Raw genomic sequence first — 17,078 nt, 5'->3', positions numbered from 1 at the left:
CCATTTGCTCTGCATCTTGCAAACAAACACCAAAAACGACAAACATTTTCAGGTACGTTTTAATATAATATAAGTTTGCATTGGAAGTCAGAAGTAAATGGTGCTAAAATCTGCATCCAACTACAACATGTGATCAAAAACAGGACAAACAGTCACGGTCCGAGTTTTTTGCTAAATCCTATCTTGAGTAGCGACAGTTTGTTTAATCACATCTTGTCAGGCATTCCAGCTTCTAGTTCTGATTAAAAAGGCTTTAAAACCAAAGATGCTGAGATATTCCTCTAATGTCGATGTACTGGCAGTGCAATTTGGATTATTTTTTACTGACATCAATGCCAATGCCCTGTTGAACGATGTTAGGTGACATTGGATGTTTACCCTGTATTAACAGTCCAGATGCTCTGCTTTAAACATTGTATTGCTAATCTGAACCCTTTGCATCTTGTATTGTTTTCATGCTTTCCTCAGTTTGACAGCACAATTGCATGAATTTACTGTTTACAAGCTAAAACGTCAATGTATTTTATTGGAATTTTATGTCACAGATTAACACAAAGTGGTGCAATTTTTGAAATGGGAGGAAAAATCCACTTTCTGCAGGAGCCAAGTGGCAAAAAATGTAGTTTTAAATGGGAAAAAATGGTAAAGATATGCTGCTTATCAATCACATAAAATTCCAAGTTTACAAATTTAAATAGTATAGTTACAGTATCAATATTTTTGCAAAGCACAAAAAGATGTTTCCAGTCTGATTTGGTTGTTTTATGGCCAAATCTCTCCCAGAACAGATTTTGGACCCTTTCTGGCTAATTGTTCAGCTGTAGGCAGGAAGAAGAGTCTCGAATAAAAGACTTGTGCTTCCGTTCACAGTGGCAGTGAATCACTGCTGTCACTTGAGTCCCAAAGCTTTTACAACAGCACCATATCTGTATGCTTAAGTACAGTCACATGAAAACGTTTGGGAATCCGACACAGCCTCCATAATAATTCACGCTAAATTTCCAAGTAGCATCTTCAACCTGGGGTGATCTCTAAAGAAAACAAATGGTGATTTAGTTGAACAAAAGGCATTAAAAATACCTTTTTTAGTATTTTGTAACAGCTTGATACCAGTTGCTTCACTGCAAAGAACCAACGTCTTACCAATTTCTTTTTTTTGTCTATTTTATAGCGCAAAAATCTCTGTACACTTGAAATAAGTCAAAACTAACTTACAAGTAACGTCTCAGCAACATATGGAGATTGTTTTAAGTAAATAATTCCTGAATATTGATGGAAAAGCACAAGTTACACTTGTAGATTATTCCACAATCACCGTGCAATGCACCCGTTGATTGTGGAATAAACAGCCCAGGTAACCCCTGACTGGGGTTACCTAGCAACCCCAGCCAAGCCCAGCCAGTTACCTAGCAACCCAGTTCTTCCAGTGGCAGATTATTTCACCTATAAGACATAATGCCACGTTGTACACAGAAAAAAACAACTTTTGAGTTTTAAAAATCAAAACTTTTGAAACTCATTTTCAAACGTTTAAAAAATCATTTCCAAGTTTTTTTTCTAGAATATTTCTGATTAATTTCACAATCTTTGTTAAGCAAATGTTTCACTTTTGAAACTCAGAAATGTTTTTTCCAAGAAAGTTTCTGAAATTAAGCTCAAACATATTTTTTTTTTCCTCACAAATTTTCAACTTTTGAAACTCTGAAATTTCCACTTTTTTTTTTTTCTAGAAACTTTCTGACACTAATTAAAATTTTTTTTGAGCTTTTTGGTCAAACTGAACTCCTTTTTGTTTCCTATTGGCCCTAATGTGCCGTCGTACTTTAGGGATGCGATAAAAGCTTCTGTCTTTAACTTTCCCTCAGTGGCTCGTGAATCACAACATGAATCCATCATGTTGCAAAACTGGAAAACTGCAGACTAGTCAGCTACTTTGTGTACAGTCTGTGTAGTTTTCTCCTGCCAATATGGCCCCTGGCGGTTGTGTGACACCATCTTACGAAGAAAGCATAATATCTGAAACTCCAATAAACATGTCACCATTATTAGCTTTCCTTTATAAGCAAGTTGCAACTTTAAAAGCCAAAATGAGGAGGTGTTCCCAAACTTTCCCATATGCCTGCACACACGTAGACATATTTTATATAGAAGTATTATTTATTTTACAGCAGGGAGAATATATTCAGTGCAAACCAACTGTCCCTCTGGTTGTCAACGTGTTCCTCAGATTTCCTGTCAAGGCAGCATAAAAGGAGAAATTATGGCTCTTATTGTGGAATGTACCGTTCTAACCTAACAACCGACATTCAGTAACAGTTTGTGGTTTTTACACTGCAGAGAGGAGATGGTTGTACTCTCCAGGAACTGAGAGCATTAAAATACGTAAAGGGTTAATGCGCAATAACAGCTGAAACGACAACATTAGACAGGATAGCGAAACAGGAAGTGATGAAGACTGTAAGGTAGAAATCGGTTCCCAGAAACTCGTGGCGACCCGCTGAAGGAGCGCCGTAGTTCTCAGATTTATTCCTCCATGCAGACTAAACTCAGCTGGAGTGAAGATCAACAAAGTCGGAGCAGGAAATGGAAAAACGGAAAGCCCCACGGCTCGTTAAGTGGAAGACGTCTCCGTTCTGTCTCCTCAGAGTGGGCAGGAATAAAAGAGAGGTGCAACTTAAACTCCTGAAGATCTGGAAACCAGAGGGAAGACAGAACAGAAAAGAGTAGCATTAAGAGGGGAAAATAGAAAAAGAGCTTATTATTATAGCTAAAGACAGATTTTAGATCGGGAATATCAGGAAATGGACCCAAAGAAATGAGATTTACACTACAATAATAAAATAAAAACAGCTCTAATGATCGAGAAAAAAAAAAAGCACAAATATTTAAGCAAATGTAACTATAATTAAACATTTATAGCTTTTTTGACACTATTAAATGTGGAAACCATGAAATTAAAATTGCAATTATTTATGGCAAAAAGCCCACATAAATATTTTTGTTTTGAAGCATTTTTAGGGTCTCCCACAGTGTATTATCAGCCTGGCAGGCCGCCAGGCTTTACCAGCATTGTTAATTTATCTTTTGTTTTTAAATTATTGCCTTTTTTAAGACTTTATGGTTGGTGTTGGGTATTAATTCTCCAGTCTATCAAGAAATACTTTCAAATTTCCTGTCAACTTTAAACATTTCAAGTCAAAAACATGGCGGCCGGCTGGATGAACAACTGCCCCAGCACTCTGAGCACCGGGGCTAAAAAGTTTTCTGGAGGAAGCCCTGAGCTTATTTTCTTATGTCGCAGCAAATTGAGAAACAATTTTCTAAACTTAGCCAATAGAAACAAGGCGGTTGGTCAGCAGACTTTAAATTATTTCATGATGAACTATAGAACAGGAAATACAAAACAATAAAAGCCAAACTGAAATGATTACAATCATTACAAATAATTAACAGTTTTAATTATTTACACATTTGTATATTTTGAATTGCTAAATTTTTGTGTCCATTAAAAACAAAAAAAAGTATATTTTAAATAAGAAATGTGGAAACAATTCATATATTTTTTATTTGTAATGAATCCTATCAGTGACTACAGATAACATAACAATTCATGAATTTTCTGAAATTTACCATCTTAATTGAGTTTTAATAATAAATCTAAGATTGAATGAAAGTGCATTGATTCTAATCCATTTTTATTTTTTGTGCAAAGATTTTAAAGTTGATAAATTTTTCCATCCCTTCCAGGCAAATTGGCAGATTTATAGTACATGACAAAATAACTTCCCCTTGTGGGAAAAACTATAACATTGGAATAGATTTCACCAAAATGAATAAAAAAGAAAAATGAAAATGACCAACAAAATACACAAGTTGTATAAACACAGCAAAGGTAAATAAATAAAGAATTGAAAAAAAAAGGAAATGAGAAAAATCCAATATGTCTTGTTTTTAAACTGTAATAAATGTTTATTTTGATGTAAATATAATTAATTAATGTCTACAAAACAGTGTTTCAGTACTGGATAACAGGTGCAAACAAACATAAAACCACACGGGTATCTGTGAATATGTGGATATTTTAGAAATGCTCTAAATTAAAAGTGTGCACAAAACCGAAACCAAGACCAGCGATGTTCCAGGACTGGGATTAGGATTAAAACCCTGAGTCGTACCGTCCTTTCCGGATGTTCCTGGATTGGCAGCGGCGATGGGATGAAACAAAAAAACTCCGGTCAGATCATCAACCATCACTTATGCATGAAGCACAAAGGGAAAAACATGCAGCAGCGAAAAGCTTCAAAGACAAATGATGTCCAGCCAACTGTTGATAAATTTGCATCATCGCTAACTAGCTAGCTCACCACTTTTTGCTAGCTTGCTTTAAAAAAAGTGAGCTATCTAACTAGTTTAGCAGCTATCTAACACCGCATCTATAGCTGCTAAGATAGATGCGGTGTGTAATAGCAAAGTGTATTTGCTAGCTAGCAAATACACTTTGCTAGCTAGCAAAGGCGTGTTAGCTGCTTCCTACCAGTAGCCTTAATCGCTTCAAATCACCGAACGCAGTGAAGAAGCGACTCAAAAGTTTGCCTGACTGAAAAGTCAGATGAGAAACAAAGACTACATAGAATATGATCCTGCCAACACAATGTTTAAGACTTGTGATCAACATATGTAAGGCCAGCTAACCATTTAAAATAGATTTAAGACATTTTAATGCCTTAATTTAGACTTTTGAAAGATGTGCAGACTTGGTTGTGGTAAAAGAAATTACCAAAAGTCTGAAAGTATCTAGTAATTTCTTGTTATGAAGCATAAGAATCCTTAGAATGAAGTCACTGTCGCTACGTATGAGTAATCTCACAAAGAAAAATAAGGGATAGTGATTTCACGCTAGGAAATTAAATAAATATTCTCGGTGCTTACTGGTACAGCTGCAGTTCCTTCTTAAACAAGACATTTATGCTTTAAATATGAATTTAATATCAGAACATGCAGATTGACAACTGTGTACCGCACATGCAGCAGCGTAAACAAACCAAGCAGCAGCTGCAGCACACAGAGACACGCAGACATGCGCCGAGCCAGGACTCTTACTTAAATCCCCAGCCTGTTCCCCCCAGGATTATTGCAGCGAGCAGAATCGCACCAGCGACCGAACCGATTATGATATTGGTGCCACTGGGACCTGTGGGAGCGAAGTCGGCCAGAATGAGAGCAGAGCGGGAAAGCAGAGGAGGAAGTATGAGTTTGTGTTGTTAATGGCAACCTGAAGGATTTCAGACCAAACTGAGGTCTGAAGGAGAAAACGTAGCGATGCTAGAGGCAAATCCAAACATAATGTTTATAAAAGATTAAACAGAAACTTGGCTCTGGGGAGAAACTGGAAGTACGCAGAAAGCGTTCTTTTAATTTCCAAACGTTCCAAGATTTGTCTTGAATTTTAATTTCTGCACACAGTTTAAGAACAACTTAAAATTTTTATTTTAAAACTAAATAGAAGAGGAACCCAACGCTTTACTGCTTGACTAACCAATACACACGCAGTATTTCTGTAATATATTTATTCAAACTTTGCTTCATCCACAAGGTGTTTACAGAGTGAACAAACTATAACTAAACTCATCACATCTAAGAAAATTTACGAGGTAATTTAATACTTGGAGCCACTGATTTTAAGTCATATCTTTATCCATTCAAATAAGAATCCAAAATTTTACATCAAATTTTTTAATCACATAAAACTTTTATAAAAGAAAAATAATACTTTAGAGTAAAAATCTAAAATTTCAAAAAACTTTTTCTTTAGGAAGAAAATCTTTAAATAAAAATATTATCCTTCAGAATAAAATTTTATTTTAAAAACATTTTTTTTTAAACAGAAAAGAAACTTTTTTACTCCTTTACAGTAAAAATCTAAAGTAAAAAATATTTTTTAAGAATAAAAATCTAACTTAAAAACCTTTTCATCCTTAAAAGAATTAAATAAATAAATAAATAAATAAACATTTTTATAATAAAAATTAAAAATAAGATTTTTATTCTTTGAAATAAAAAGCCAATTTTAAAACCATTACCCTTTAAAATATATTTTTTTAATTTTTTCGCCTTTATAATAAAAATCTAAAATAAAAATTGTATTCCTCAGAATAAAAATCTCATTTTTAAAACATGTTTATCCTACATAAAATAAAAATATTATCATACTTCAGGATTTTTTTTTATTTTTTAGAAATCCTTTAAAATAAACATTTTTAATGAAAATCTAAAATAACTATAACACTTTTTAAAACTTAAACTAGTATACAGATAGTAAACTGACATTGATGCTGAGGATAATATTTTTCCAGGGGATTCAGTTTGTGGCAGGTAAATAAACTAAAAATGTCTCCATGTGTTTACCTTTGTACTTCTCTGGTCCCTCCAGTGGGGTCGGCGTCGGGATTGGGTCGAACAAGCTGCAGTCCTTCCCGGTGTAATCGGGATCACAGATGCACTTCACCTCGTTACTGCACGTCTGAGAGGAAAAGGGAGGAAATTTTAGTTTGAATTCACACCATCCCTGCTTAATTCGCTTTAATCTAGAAACTCCGGTTCGTTTGGGGAGAAATTAATACCAAAGAAGTGAAGTCTGGTTCGGCTAAAACATAGATTTCGGTTCGGTTGAGGTCAACTCTGGTTTGGTTTGAATGCATACATGTATCACGTCAGACAGGAGACCGCTCTTTAAGCAGGAAGCGACCTACAGCGCGGGGCATTCTGGGTAAATATAACCAAAACAAACTCGCGTGTCTAGCGCTAGCGGGAGAACATGAGAGAAATCCTACAACCGCTAAAATGCGACGCTAATCCATTTTGGTTTCATTGTGTGAAGAAGGAAATTGCTTTCATGTCTTCTTCAGAGGTTTTTGTGTCGTTTCCTTCAGTGGTTCTTGGTACAGCGCCACCACAGGCGAGGAGGGGAACAGGTTTTTCAAAACTGCAGTGTGAAAACGAACCACAGCAGCTGAAAATGTAACAAATGTTGCAATTTTGGTCCCCAAGCGAACCGAGTCAGTTTCTTTTTTTTTCATACTGTTTATTTATTTACACAGAGACAATGTCCAACATTTTATTAACCTATTAAAAGGAGAGATTATGGTACCAACTGATAGAGAAAAAAATGTGCAAATTTCCACCTGAAGCCACTGACAGGTTCACTGAAATGAAAAGCCATGTTACTTATTAGTTACTTGTTAGTTACTAGTAATTAGGCGGACCATCAGGTGTGAAAACAGCCTGAAAGCGCGTGGCATGCCCAGACGGGGAGGTTTTCTGGGGTCAAGGGGCGTGGGCTCACCCCATGGTGGGAGCAAATGAGTGAGGTTGAGGAGCCGGGGCAGGAGCTGAGGTTAAAGGTCGGCACAGGGAGGCAGCGGCGCTCCAGACACATCATGTTTGGCCCACATGGCGTCCCATCATCCACGTAGCCCAGATCCAGACCGTCGTCCAGCACCGCGTGACCCCCTCTGGAACTCAGACAATCACAATCAAGCATCCTGGTTCTTAACCTCAACTCTTAGTTGCTTTCCCTGCTTCACCTGCAGTCCATGTATCGGTTCTGGTGATGGATCGTCAAACTGGTGAGTCTTCCCTGCAGTTCCCCAAATCTGGGCCTTTCTGTCAGGTTGGTGCAAAGCAGCAGCCCACACAGAACGTCTCTGCATGACGAGAGCAAACACACCGAGACGCTAAACTCCACCAGAAACACGGCAGCTTCCACACTGTAGGTAGAGCTGGGTGACATGGCTAATAAATAAAACCTGACTTTCTTTTCTTTTCTAAAAAAATAAAATATAAATGACAGAAAATATATTCAAAAAGTGGCTTGTGTTTTAATCATTCCTTCTGTGACTTAAAACGATTATTGATATTTATTGTAAATAAAACTTTCTCCTAAATAACTCACCTGGTTAAATAAAGATTAAATAAAATGATAGAGTATTAGGACCAAACTGGTCTGAATGTTTGTTTAATTATGAGAATATAGTGATAAAATTAGCAATTTTGCAAAATGAACATCCTAAAATTACGACGTTGTAAGAGTCATCAAGAGCTGACGTGAACAAACGGAATCTGATTTGATTCTTTTTCAAAACAGATTCAGTCGTTAGTTTCAAAGTCCTGCTACTGATAATAATCTGATGCGTTAAAACAAAGTATTTCTGTATTTGTTAAACTGATATCAAAGTATTATTTCACAAGATGCTCAGCTAAGCAAAACCAGCTATTTTTTTTGCTAGTTTTTGTGATTTACTTCTCATAAAATTAAGCCGTTACTCTGGTAATATTAATACTTTATTTGTAAAATGTTAAAATAGTCTTAGTCTGGCCGTAATATTTCATCATTGAGTTTAAATAAATAGCTGTAAAACTATTTTTACCAAACAAAATGGCGTTTCTGGGCGAGCTGACATCACTCTGAACTAATAAAACCCAAGGACTGCATTGGCGAGAAAAGAAATCCAGATTTTCCAAAAGTTAAATCTTCAAAAACCAAAAATTTGATAAAATGAAAACATCTATTTATCGCCCAGCTGTTTATAGTGATGATTTTCTTACTGCTTGTTGCACTGGACCCATCCCTGCCCGCCAGGGTTCGGCCCACAGTTCCCCTTCTCTGTTCCCTCCGAATTCAGCTTTTCATAACAAAACCTGTCAGCCGAGTCTGAGAGAGAAGAACAAACTCTTTCAGTCAACAGCCAAAAAATATCCAGAGTCACTTTAAAACCACATTTTAAAGTATTTTTATTAGGATTGTAGGTGATAAAAAACATAAACAAAGTAGCTCATATTTAAAACTGAAATGTTCAAATGCATTCCACAGGATTGTAGCATAATAAAATGTGAAGGAATTAGAGGAGATTTTAAGAGTCAGAGCCACTAGGGGGCAGTGTGGCATCAGAAACATTAAAGTCAGACTTACTGTAACCCCACAGAGTTCTGCACTGGCCATCTCTGGTCTTACAGCGGCCACCATAACACCGACCCTGATGAGACAAAAAGTGACTTTAAAAAGAGAAATAGATGCTTCACTGACTTCCAGAAAACAAACAAACATGCTGTCTCACCTGGCCAGCTTCGCACGTGTATCCGTCCAGTTTGTGGACGTTGTGAGGACACTGAAGGACACAAATCAATCAGACTGAGTTTTAGATTAATGAATATGTTCACCTGATAAATGTTCTTCCCTCACCTGGCTGGAGTCGCCTGAGCAGGTTTCGGGAATGTCACAGTCATTCACGGCATCGCGGCAGGTCGCTCCTCTGAGCTCGTACTGCAGGACGGAGAAATGAGACACCAGGAAACAGAGAAAGGAATCAGTGAGAGTTTTTAAAACCCAGATTAAGAGACACTCTTTTTCTTTATCAGGAATTTATTCTTTAAAGGTGATCTATTATGCTTCCTTTAACAGGTTAGCATATTTCTGTAAAAATATGTCCATTACTTTTTTTGCACAAAATCATTCTTAGACAATGATTCTGTACAGCTTTGAAAAGCAGAAGTGGACCTTTCTGCACAAACAAGAATGCAGCAAGTAGTTTCTAAATGGTAAGTCAACAACAAACACTTGTCGTTTCCAGCAGCCATTGTACAGCGCATACTAGGCCTGACACGATAACAAATTTTGCTGGATGATAAAGTGCTCCAAAAGTTTTTTCGATAAAAAATAATGTTGTTTTTTTTTTTAAAGTAATATAACGGTAATGGCAAAATAATAATGCAAGAACACATTCTCAAAGATTAGTAAACTTTAAATTCCAATGAACATTTAACACTGGAACTGGAAGACATTTTAAATACTCAAAATAAATAAACAAAACAACAAGCAAAATTGTCCTTCAAAAAAGGGCTGGTTGAGGCCAAAGCACCAAAATGAAGGCTTTTATTCTCCAGTTTTTGACAGAAAGAGAGAAAAAAGAAAAACTATAAATCATGTCAATGGAAATTATTGAGTTTGTTTTAATTTATCATCTGATTAATTGATTTATTGACTATTGTGACAGGCCTGGCGCATACATTGGTAAAAACAGCTGACCAAACGTCCTGGAACTCAACTTGGGTTGCTAGGTAACGACGCCGTGCTTGTCGAATATGACTTAACATTCAAGAGGTTTTTGGAACGGCTCCTTTTCCAGACACCAAAAAAACAAACAATAACTCTCTGCTGGGCGGCTTTTAAGTGCTCGGGTTGTTTTTAGAAGAAGAAGAAGAACAGGTCCTTTTTAAATAGAGGACAACTATTGGACTGCAGTCCTAACAAAGTGCTTAGAAAATTGTTACCAGAACTTAGTGTAGCAGAATTTAAGTCCAATATTTAATTCTCTAACTCAGAGAGGCTTCACGGCCTTCACTGAGTTTTCGCAGAACTTCTAACTCCTGGAAACATTTATTATTAAGTTGGAGATGAAAGCCGCAGGAGCTCACCTTGCAGTCCCTGCAGCACAACCCGTTGCTGCACATGGCATTGTGGGTCAGAGTGCACTTCTTACAGCAATTGGCTCCACTTTGACTACACTCCTAAAGGCCAGACAGACGTTAAAAGACATGAAACAAAGTGACAAACCTGAAATCCTTTTCAATGCAACACATTGAGATTATTTGCAAATGGCATTCTTTTGTATAAATACACCACTTTTTTGTTTTTGGTGCCCCTGGTGTAAAACAAAAAGGTAGATATGCCACACACAGAAGCACTTTCAGATAAAGTCATTTTATTTACCAAACTTCATGTGTTCACAGCTGGCATAAGACGCTTTGCTACCATTCTCTAAAATTACAGCACTAAAAAAATCTTGGAAGTGGTATTTTTTTTTAGCTTGATATTATGCTACTGCAATAAATGATTATTTTATATTACGTCAGAGGTGCCAGTAAGGTTAGTTTATGCTCACCACCAGTGATCCACAGTCACATTCCTCTCCCAGCTCCACATATCCATTCCCACACTCTGAGGGATCTAACAACTACACAGAAAATAACAAAACAGCATCATCTCATTTTCAAAGACCGCAGTTCAAAACTTAAATTTAAATACAACTTAGCAATACCAGTTTTTTTCTAATATTTCTGTCTACATTCGAGTGTATAAACTAAGGGTGCAAACAATTAATTATTAATTAATAGTTTATTAAATTAAAATCAGTTCCAATCCATTAAAAACGCCCACTTAGACTTTGTTTCAGTGTTGTAATTTGGCCGCCATCCAACAGAGGGCGCAGCTGATCATTCTTAACCGGAGAATGTTGCTACAGAAACAGAAAGATGGCCGCGGAGCCATATCAGGAAACGACCCAGAAAGAGTCCGTTGTGGGATATGAAATGCACTTTATGCGGTTCTGCTTTGAAATGTAAACACTTGAAAAGCATCTTGGTGCTCTTTACAGAGCGAAGTTTTCACAATCATTCAAGACCAAAACTTTCTCTGTATGAACAGTTTTCTTTTCACTGGGAATTATTCTTTCCATCTTTTATTCAACTGTTCGGAGCTTCCTGATTAACATTTTATAAATATGTCTAAATGTAATAATGAGAGAAAAACAACAATTTTATGTTCATACAGCCAGTATTTAATGCAGCTAACACATTTAGCATGTTATGAAAAACGTAGCCACACTGATGGGTGTTATGAGAAAACTCAGGTTTTTAAGAAAATGAGTCGAATCATAAGATCAATGAACCTTAGATTAACTCATTAATCAATAATCAATAACTTCCATCCCTAGTTTAAACTGTAAAGCCTCACAGAGCCGCCAGCTGAATCACCTTAGTGGGTTTGTTAAACAGGCAGCTTCCTCCTCCCTGCTGCAGGAAGCGCAGGTACTCCTCTATACTGCAGCGGGAAAACTTCCTGGGCAGGTAGTAGCTGGTGGATGCAGGCAAAAATAAGATATTACAAGTTTTACTTATTTTTTATGTTGGTTCAAATTCATACCTCTTGAATTTTCAAATATTTTGTGATACGACAACTTCAAACTTCAATGAATTTAATTAGGATTTTACATGGTAGCTCAATAAAAAGGAGCATAATGGCAACATGGAAGAAAAATGAGGCAGGAAAAAAGATCTTAAAAGTGTGAATTAATAAAAAGAGTCCAACTTTTTGTATTTTAGTCTCAATGTAAATCCATTGAACGAGAAGAAAATGTCACAAACCACGAAAGGAAACACAGTAATCGTGGAAGAAGCTGCTCCATTTTTGCAAGACACGTAATGTTAACATTTATTTTCCTAAAAATACTTCTTCTGTACCCGGTGTCCTCCATGATGCAGCCCAGCCATGGATCTGGACATCTGCAGCCTGCTGGACAAACACAAAAACTTCTGTGATTAAAAAAGATCAAATATACTCTACAGAGATGAAGCTCACCCTGATGGACCAGTCAAAGTAACAGCAGTTTTCAATAATTGTGCATAGGTTTTAGAAATGCAAAATTTACATTTACGAAGTCAGAAAAATTTTTAGTTTTACATGTTTTATTGGTTTTAGTCAGTTTAGTAATCGATTATTCGTCAATTAATAGAAAAATCAAATAAAAATGTATCTGATTTAAAGCATATTTTATATTTCACTAGAATAAGACAATTCAAATAAACAAATAATACAATTTTATTTCTAAAGGAGAAAATAATCATTTTATTGTCTAAAATGCAGTAAAAGCATTCATTTAATGAACGTCTGAGCGTTTGTGGATAGAAAATACTTTGAACATAAACATTAAAAAGTTCAGCCCTTCAGCAATACAGCATAGTGATAATCTTAATTTTTTATTAATAATTGGACAGCAAAAGCTGATTTTATTCATTTATTTTTTTGCATGAAGCTAAAATTCACTTGAGAATTTCTGTGTGAAACATATTTACAGCAAATGTGTTTTTAAAATTTATTTTAAATGCAAAAAGGAATTTATTGGCTTAATTACAGTTCTGGGTGTCGAGATATTTCAACAAATGGTAATTATGGCCTTTTACTTACTTATTCCAATAATCGATTCATTGTGATTAATTTGATTAATTGATTCAGTCCTAGTTAGATAAATCAAACTTTTCCTTACTCTGATTTTATGGTGTTGTGTCACTGCAGTAGATGAAATAAAATAAAATTACTTTCTCACCTCAAACATGTAAAGTTGTGATTAAAAAAATTATGCCAAAAAGGCAATATAAATAGTTTTAAAGTAAAAGAAAAACAGCCATGAATGTCTAACGTCTATGAGGGTTAAATCTGAGTCGTTCTCTTGAGTGTCGGCCATTTTGTTTTTGAAGCTCTCAACTAAGATCAGTGATGAATTACCTGCAGCTGTTCGCTCTTTGTTCCTAAGCATGCCAATGTTCTGCCCCAGACTCTGACACAGAGTGATGGCCATCGGACCCACGCTGCCAAACTGCGGAGCCACACAGGAAATAAATCAGGGAAAGTTATCATGGCGGCTGCAGGACGCTGCAGTTCTTCCTTCACCTCGTTGATGCCGCCGCCCCTCGTCAGGGAGCAGATCCCCCCGATGTAAGCGGCTTCGCTGCGGCTGCTCATGAACGTCCTCCCTCTGAAAAACAAATATCGATGAGACTGGATGAGAGGAGAAACAACAAGTACGACGGAGTATTAGGGCCGCGCTAAGAAAGCAAAATAAAATAAAATAAATTAGGAGGACAAAGTTATAAAATAAAAAAATAAAGTCGAAATAATGAGAATAAAGTCATAATTTTACAAGAATAAAGTCATAGTATTGCAAGAAGCGAGTAAAGTCAAAATAATACAAGAATAAAGTTGAAATAATGACAATAAAGTCATAATATTACAAGAATAAAGTAATATAAGAATAAAGTAATAATATCATGAGAATAAAGTTGTACAAGAATAGTGGAAACAATGAGAAAAGAGTGAAAATATTTTGAGGAAAAAGTCCTAAAATTACAAGAATTGTCTTACTATTAAGAGAATAAAGTCATAATATTAAAAGATATAAAGTTGCACAAGAATAACGTCAAAAATAATGACAATTAAGTCTTTATTCTTGTATAATAATACAAGAATAAATTATTGAAATAAATCAATAATACCATGACAATAAAGTCCTACAAGAATAATGTCAAAATAATGAGGAAAAAGTTATAATATTCTAAAAATGAAGTAATATCATGAGAATAAAGTTGTAGAAGAATAGTCAAAATAATGATAATAAATACAAAATATTTTGAGAATAAATTAAATTAAAAATAAAATAATATGAGAGTAAATTAACATTTCCAGAATAACATCATCAGGAAAAAGTTGTAATATTATAAGTTTACTATCGTGATAATACAACTTTCTTCTCGTACGATTTTATTCTCAACACATTATGTCTCTAGTTTTTGCAATATTCCGACTTTATTCATGTAATTAAAACATATTTTTTCTTTGCGGCCCTAATACTCTGTTCAGTGATCAGTAAAATAAAAAAAATTAAAAGTAAACCTACGAGAAGAGGTGCACGGCGTCGCAGCGCTGCTTGATGCTCTCCTTCCTGAACTTCATGAAGTCTCTCAGGGTGAGCAAGGCGTCGTCGCCGACGGCGATCCTGTTCTCAGACGACCAGGTTTCCATGGCTACCAGGACGATGCGGGTGTTGAGCTGCTCCTTGTAGATCTGAAAAAAGGGTTAACCAGGAAGGATTATGCAACAGGTGAGGATCTGATTCATTACTGTGGGATCGTTTTAATCAGTTTGGTTAACAAATATTCGGCTTGAACTGAGCTGTGAGAGGAAATGTGAAACCAAAAATAATAATCAACCGATGACTGTTTGCCTCACAAACAATCATTAAAGACAAAACTTGATAAACTACAAAACATTTGTAAATTCTCATTTATTTTGTGTCTTTTTTATACTAAATGTTTGGTGGTCAACATATTTTTAAATGAAGAAATTTCTCACCAAGTCGGCCATGTTCACTACGGATTTGGCGAAAATCTTCGTTTGAGACGTCGACCTGCGGAGCTGCACAAACTAACAGAAACAAAACGGAGATTTCATCATTTAGCGGCTCTTCTGTCCTGATTGAACAGGTGAGAAACGGAGCAATAACGCTCACCTACCAGCTCATAATCATTAACGATCATCAGCTCGATGTACTTGGTCTCGGTCTGAACGGTGCGCTGGCCTCGCCTCACCTGAGGAAGACAAAGACACAAACCCTGAGCCGAATGTTTAAGATGTCAAAATAACCTTCAGGAAGCAAACGCAGCAGCTGCAGCCATTAACCACTCTGCATGGACAGAATCCTGCTGACGATGGTGGTGAAACTCTACCTCTGTCCTTGAGAAGGAAACTCAACTTCAAGAACATTTATAAAGCAGAAAGCTTTCTGCTTCCACTGCTTCAGAAGCTTCTGTGTCTAAATACACCCTGAAAGGAATATAACATATTTCTGAAACGAGTAAATAAACGTTTGGAGCTGAAATCATCTTGATGTCAAACTGCAGCAGAGCCTTAAATCAATAAAGTATTTTTCAATTTAAATCGAATACTCGCTCAATTACGCATTAGAGTTGGAAAATTTTATTTTTTAACAGAAATAACTCACAACTTACCAAGTTAAAAGTCATTAACACCAGAAATTATAATAAATTATATGGCAAACTAGAACCAGTGAAACTTGGGCATTGATTAATCCAACCTGGTGCTTTGTTGATACTGGGTTCCATTTGTAGTCCGAAATTTCAACTTTACGAAACCAAAAAAGGCAATTAAAACGCCTAACATTAGCACACTAATGCTAACATTAGCATACCAATGATAATATTAGCACACTAATGCTAACATTAGCATACTAACACTAACATTAGCACACTAATGCTAACATTAGCATACTAACACTAACATTAGCACACTAATGCTAACATTAGCACACTAATGCTAACATTAGCAAACCAATGCTAACATTAGCACAGTATTGCTAACATCAGCACACTAACGTTAACAATAGCACTAACATTAGCACACTATGCTTACAATAGCGCTAAAATTAGCATACTAGCCCAAACATTACCACACTAATGCTGTCCAACTTGTGCATCCTAACCATTTTTTAACTTGTTTAGGTAATTTGTTGCATAATCGTCCTGATAAAATAAGATAAACTGTATAATATACTTTTTATAATTTATATTCATCCACTCTCTGTCATTATTGACACTTGTTGGAGGTACGGATGCATCAACACTAACTTGTCTTTTGGAGCGCCTCTGGCCTCTGGTGAAAACAGTTTTCTCTTCTTCAGACTTGTTGTCTCCATCCTTTATCTCGCCGTCTCCTTCAGAGAGACCATCTGTTCGCCCCTCAGGCTCTGTGCTGTTCATGAAGCATCCTGCGAGACGCACAAAAGCAGAAAAGTGACTAGTCATCAGTCCAGATACATGTAACTGTGTATTTTAGTCCTCTGATATGCAGAAAAGATCGATATCAAGCAGCGGGTAGAGGAAGGAGATTAATGAGGAGAGGAAGAGGAGGCAAGGGCGAGGAGGACAGACGGACAACATGATAGCAGGAGGGTGACGAGGACACAAAAACAGGAGAAAATTTTAACTGCAGTGGCAAAATATTTGATTATTTTAGCTCAATTTCAAGGACAGAACTAAAAATTTCACAGCAAGAAGTGATACACTGCAAAAAAGCGGCTTTATTCTACAACAAATATCTTATTTTACTTCAAATAAGACAAAACTAACTGGTAAGTAACTTCTCAGCAAGATGTAGGAGCTTATTTTGGGCAAATAATTCCTTAATAGCGATTCAAATGTAGTAGCTTTTCATGAAACAAGTGAAATTACCTGTTTATTTCATTTATAAGAAGTAAAATAATTTTATAAGCAAAATAATTCAGTGATATTAAGGAATTACTGACTTAAAACAAGCTCATCTATGTTGCTGAAAAGTTAGTTTTGTCTTATTTCAAGTGTTTTAAGAAACTAGACCAAAAATACTTTGTAAGATTTTTGTTTTTTGCAGAGTAGGAGGCAACTCTTAAACTTTAGTCAGTTGCGACTTTACAGGT

The 17,078-nt window shown here is 35.9% G+C and overlaps 1 protein-coding gene across 6 annotated transcripts in view; it reads right to left on the bottom strand.

The window, feature by feature from the left end:
- Positions 1-1,683: 1,683 nt before the first annotated feature.
- The window catches only part of LOC102229534 (disintegrin and metalloproteinase domain-containing protein 11-like), a 32,867-nt gene continuing 17,472 nt past the window's right edge, over positions 1,684-17,078 (bottom strand). For 2 of the 6 annotated variants that reach the window (XM_023341581.1, XM_023341580.1), the window contains exons 8-26: positions 16,252-16,391; positions 15,121-15,195; positions 14,960-15,031; positions 14,505-14,671; positions 13,502-13,586; positions 13,337-13,427; positions 12,295-12,346; positions 11,809-11,908; positions 10,938-11,009; positions 10,471-10,563; positions 9,239-9,319; positions 9,114-9,164; positions 8,969-9,032; positions 8,605-8,710; positions 7,584-7,703; positions 7,343-7,511; positions 6,406-6,520; positions 5,101-5,191; positions 3,559-4,193 (exon numbers count right to left, since the gene is read on the bottom strand). In XM_023341581.1, the coding sequence (XP_023197349.1) occupies positions 4,157-4,193; positions 5,101-5,191; positions 6,406-6,520; positions 7,343-7,511; positions 7,584-7,703; positions 8,605-8,710; positions 8,969-9,032; positions 9,114-9,164; positions 9,239-9,319; positions 10,471-10,563; positions 10,938-11,009; positions 11,809-11,908; positions 12,295-12,346; positions 13,337-13,427; positions 13,502-13,586; positions 14,505-14,671; positions 14,960-15,031; positions 15,121-15,195; positions 16,252-16,391 (1,781 nt within the window). In that variant the 3' untranslated portion in view covers positions 3,559-4,156. Of the gene's footprint in view, positions 2,691-3,557; positions 4,194-5,100; positions 5,192-6,405; positions 6,521-7,342; positions 7,512-7,583; positions 7,704-8,604; positions 8,711-8,968; positions 9,033-9,113; positions 9,165-9,238; positions 9,320-10,470; positions 10,564-10,937; positions 11,010-11,808; positions 11,909-12,294; positions 12,347-13,336; positions 13,428-13,501; positions 13,587-14,504; positions 14,672-14,959; positions 15,032-15,120; positions 15,196-16,251; positions 16,392-17,078 lie in introns of those variants that run through there. The other 4 variants (XM_023341579.1, XM_023341583.1, XM_023341582.1 and 1 more) reach the window with 4 other exon arrangements.

This window comes from Xiphophorus maculatus, chromosome 10 (assembly GCF_002775205.1).
Source record: "Xiphophorus maculatus strain JP 163 A chromosome 10, X_maculatus-5.0-male, whole genome shotgun sequence".
Classification (NCBI taxonomy): Eukaryota; Metazoa; Chordata; class Actinopteri; order Cyprinodontiformes; family Poeciliidae; genus Xiphophorus; species Xiphophorus maculatus.
This window is presented reverse-complemented; position numbering and strand designations above follow the sequence as displayed.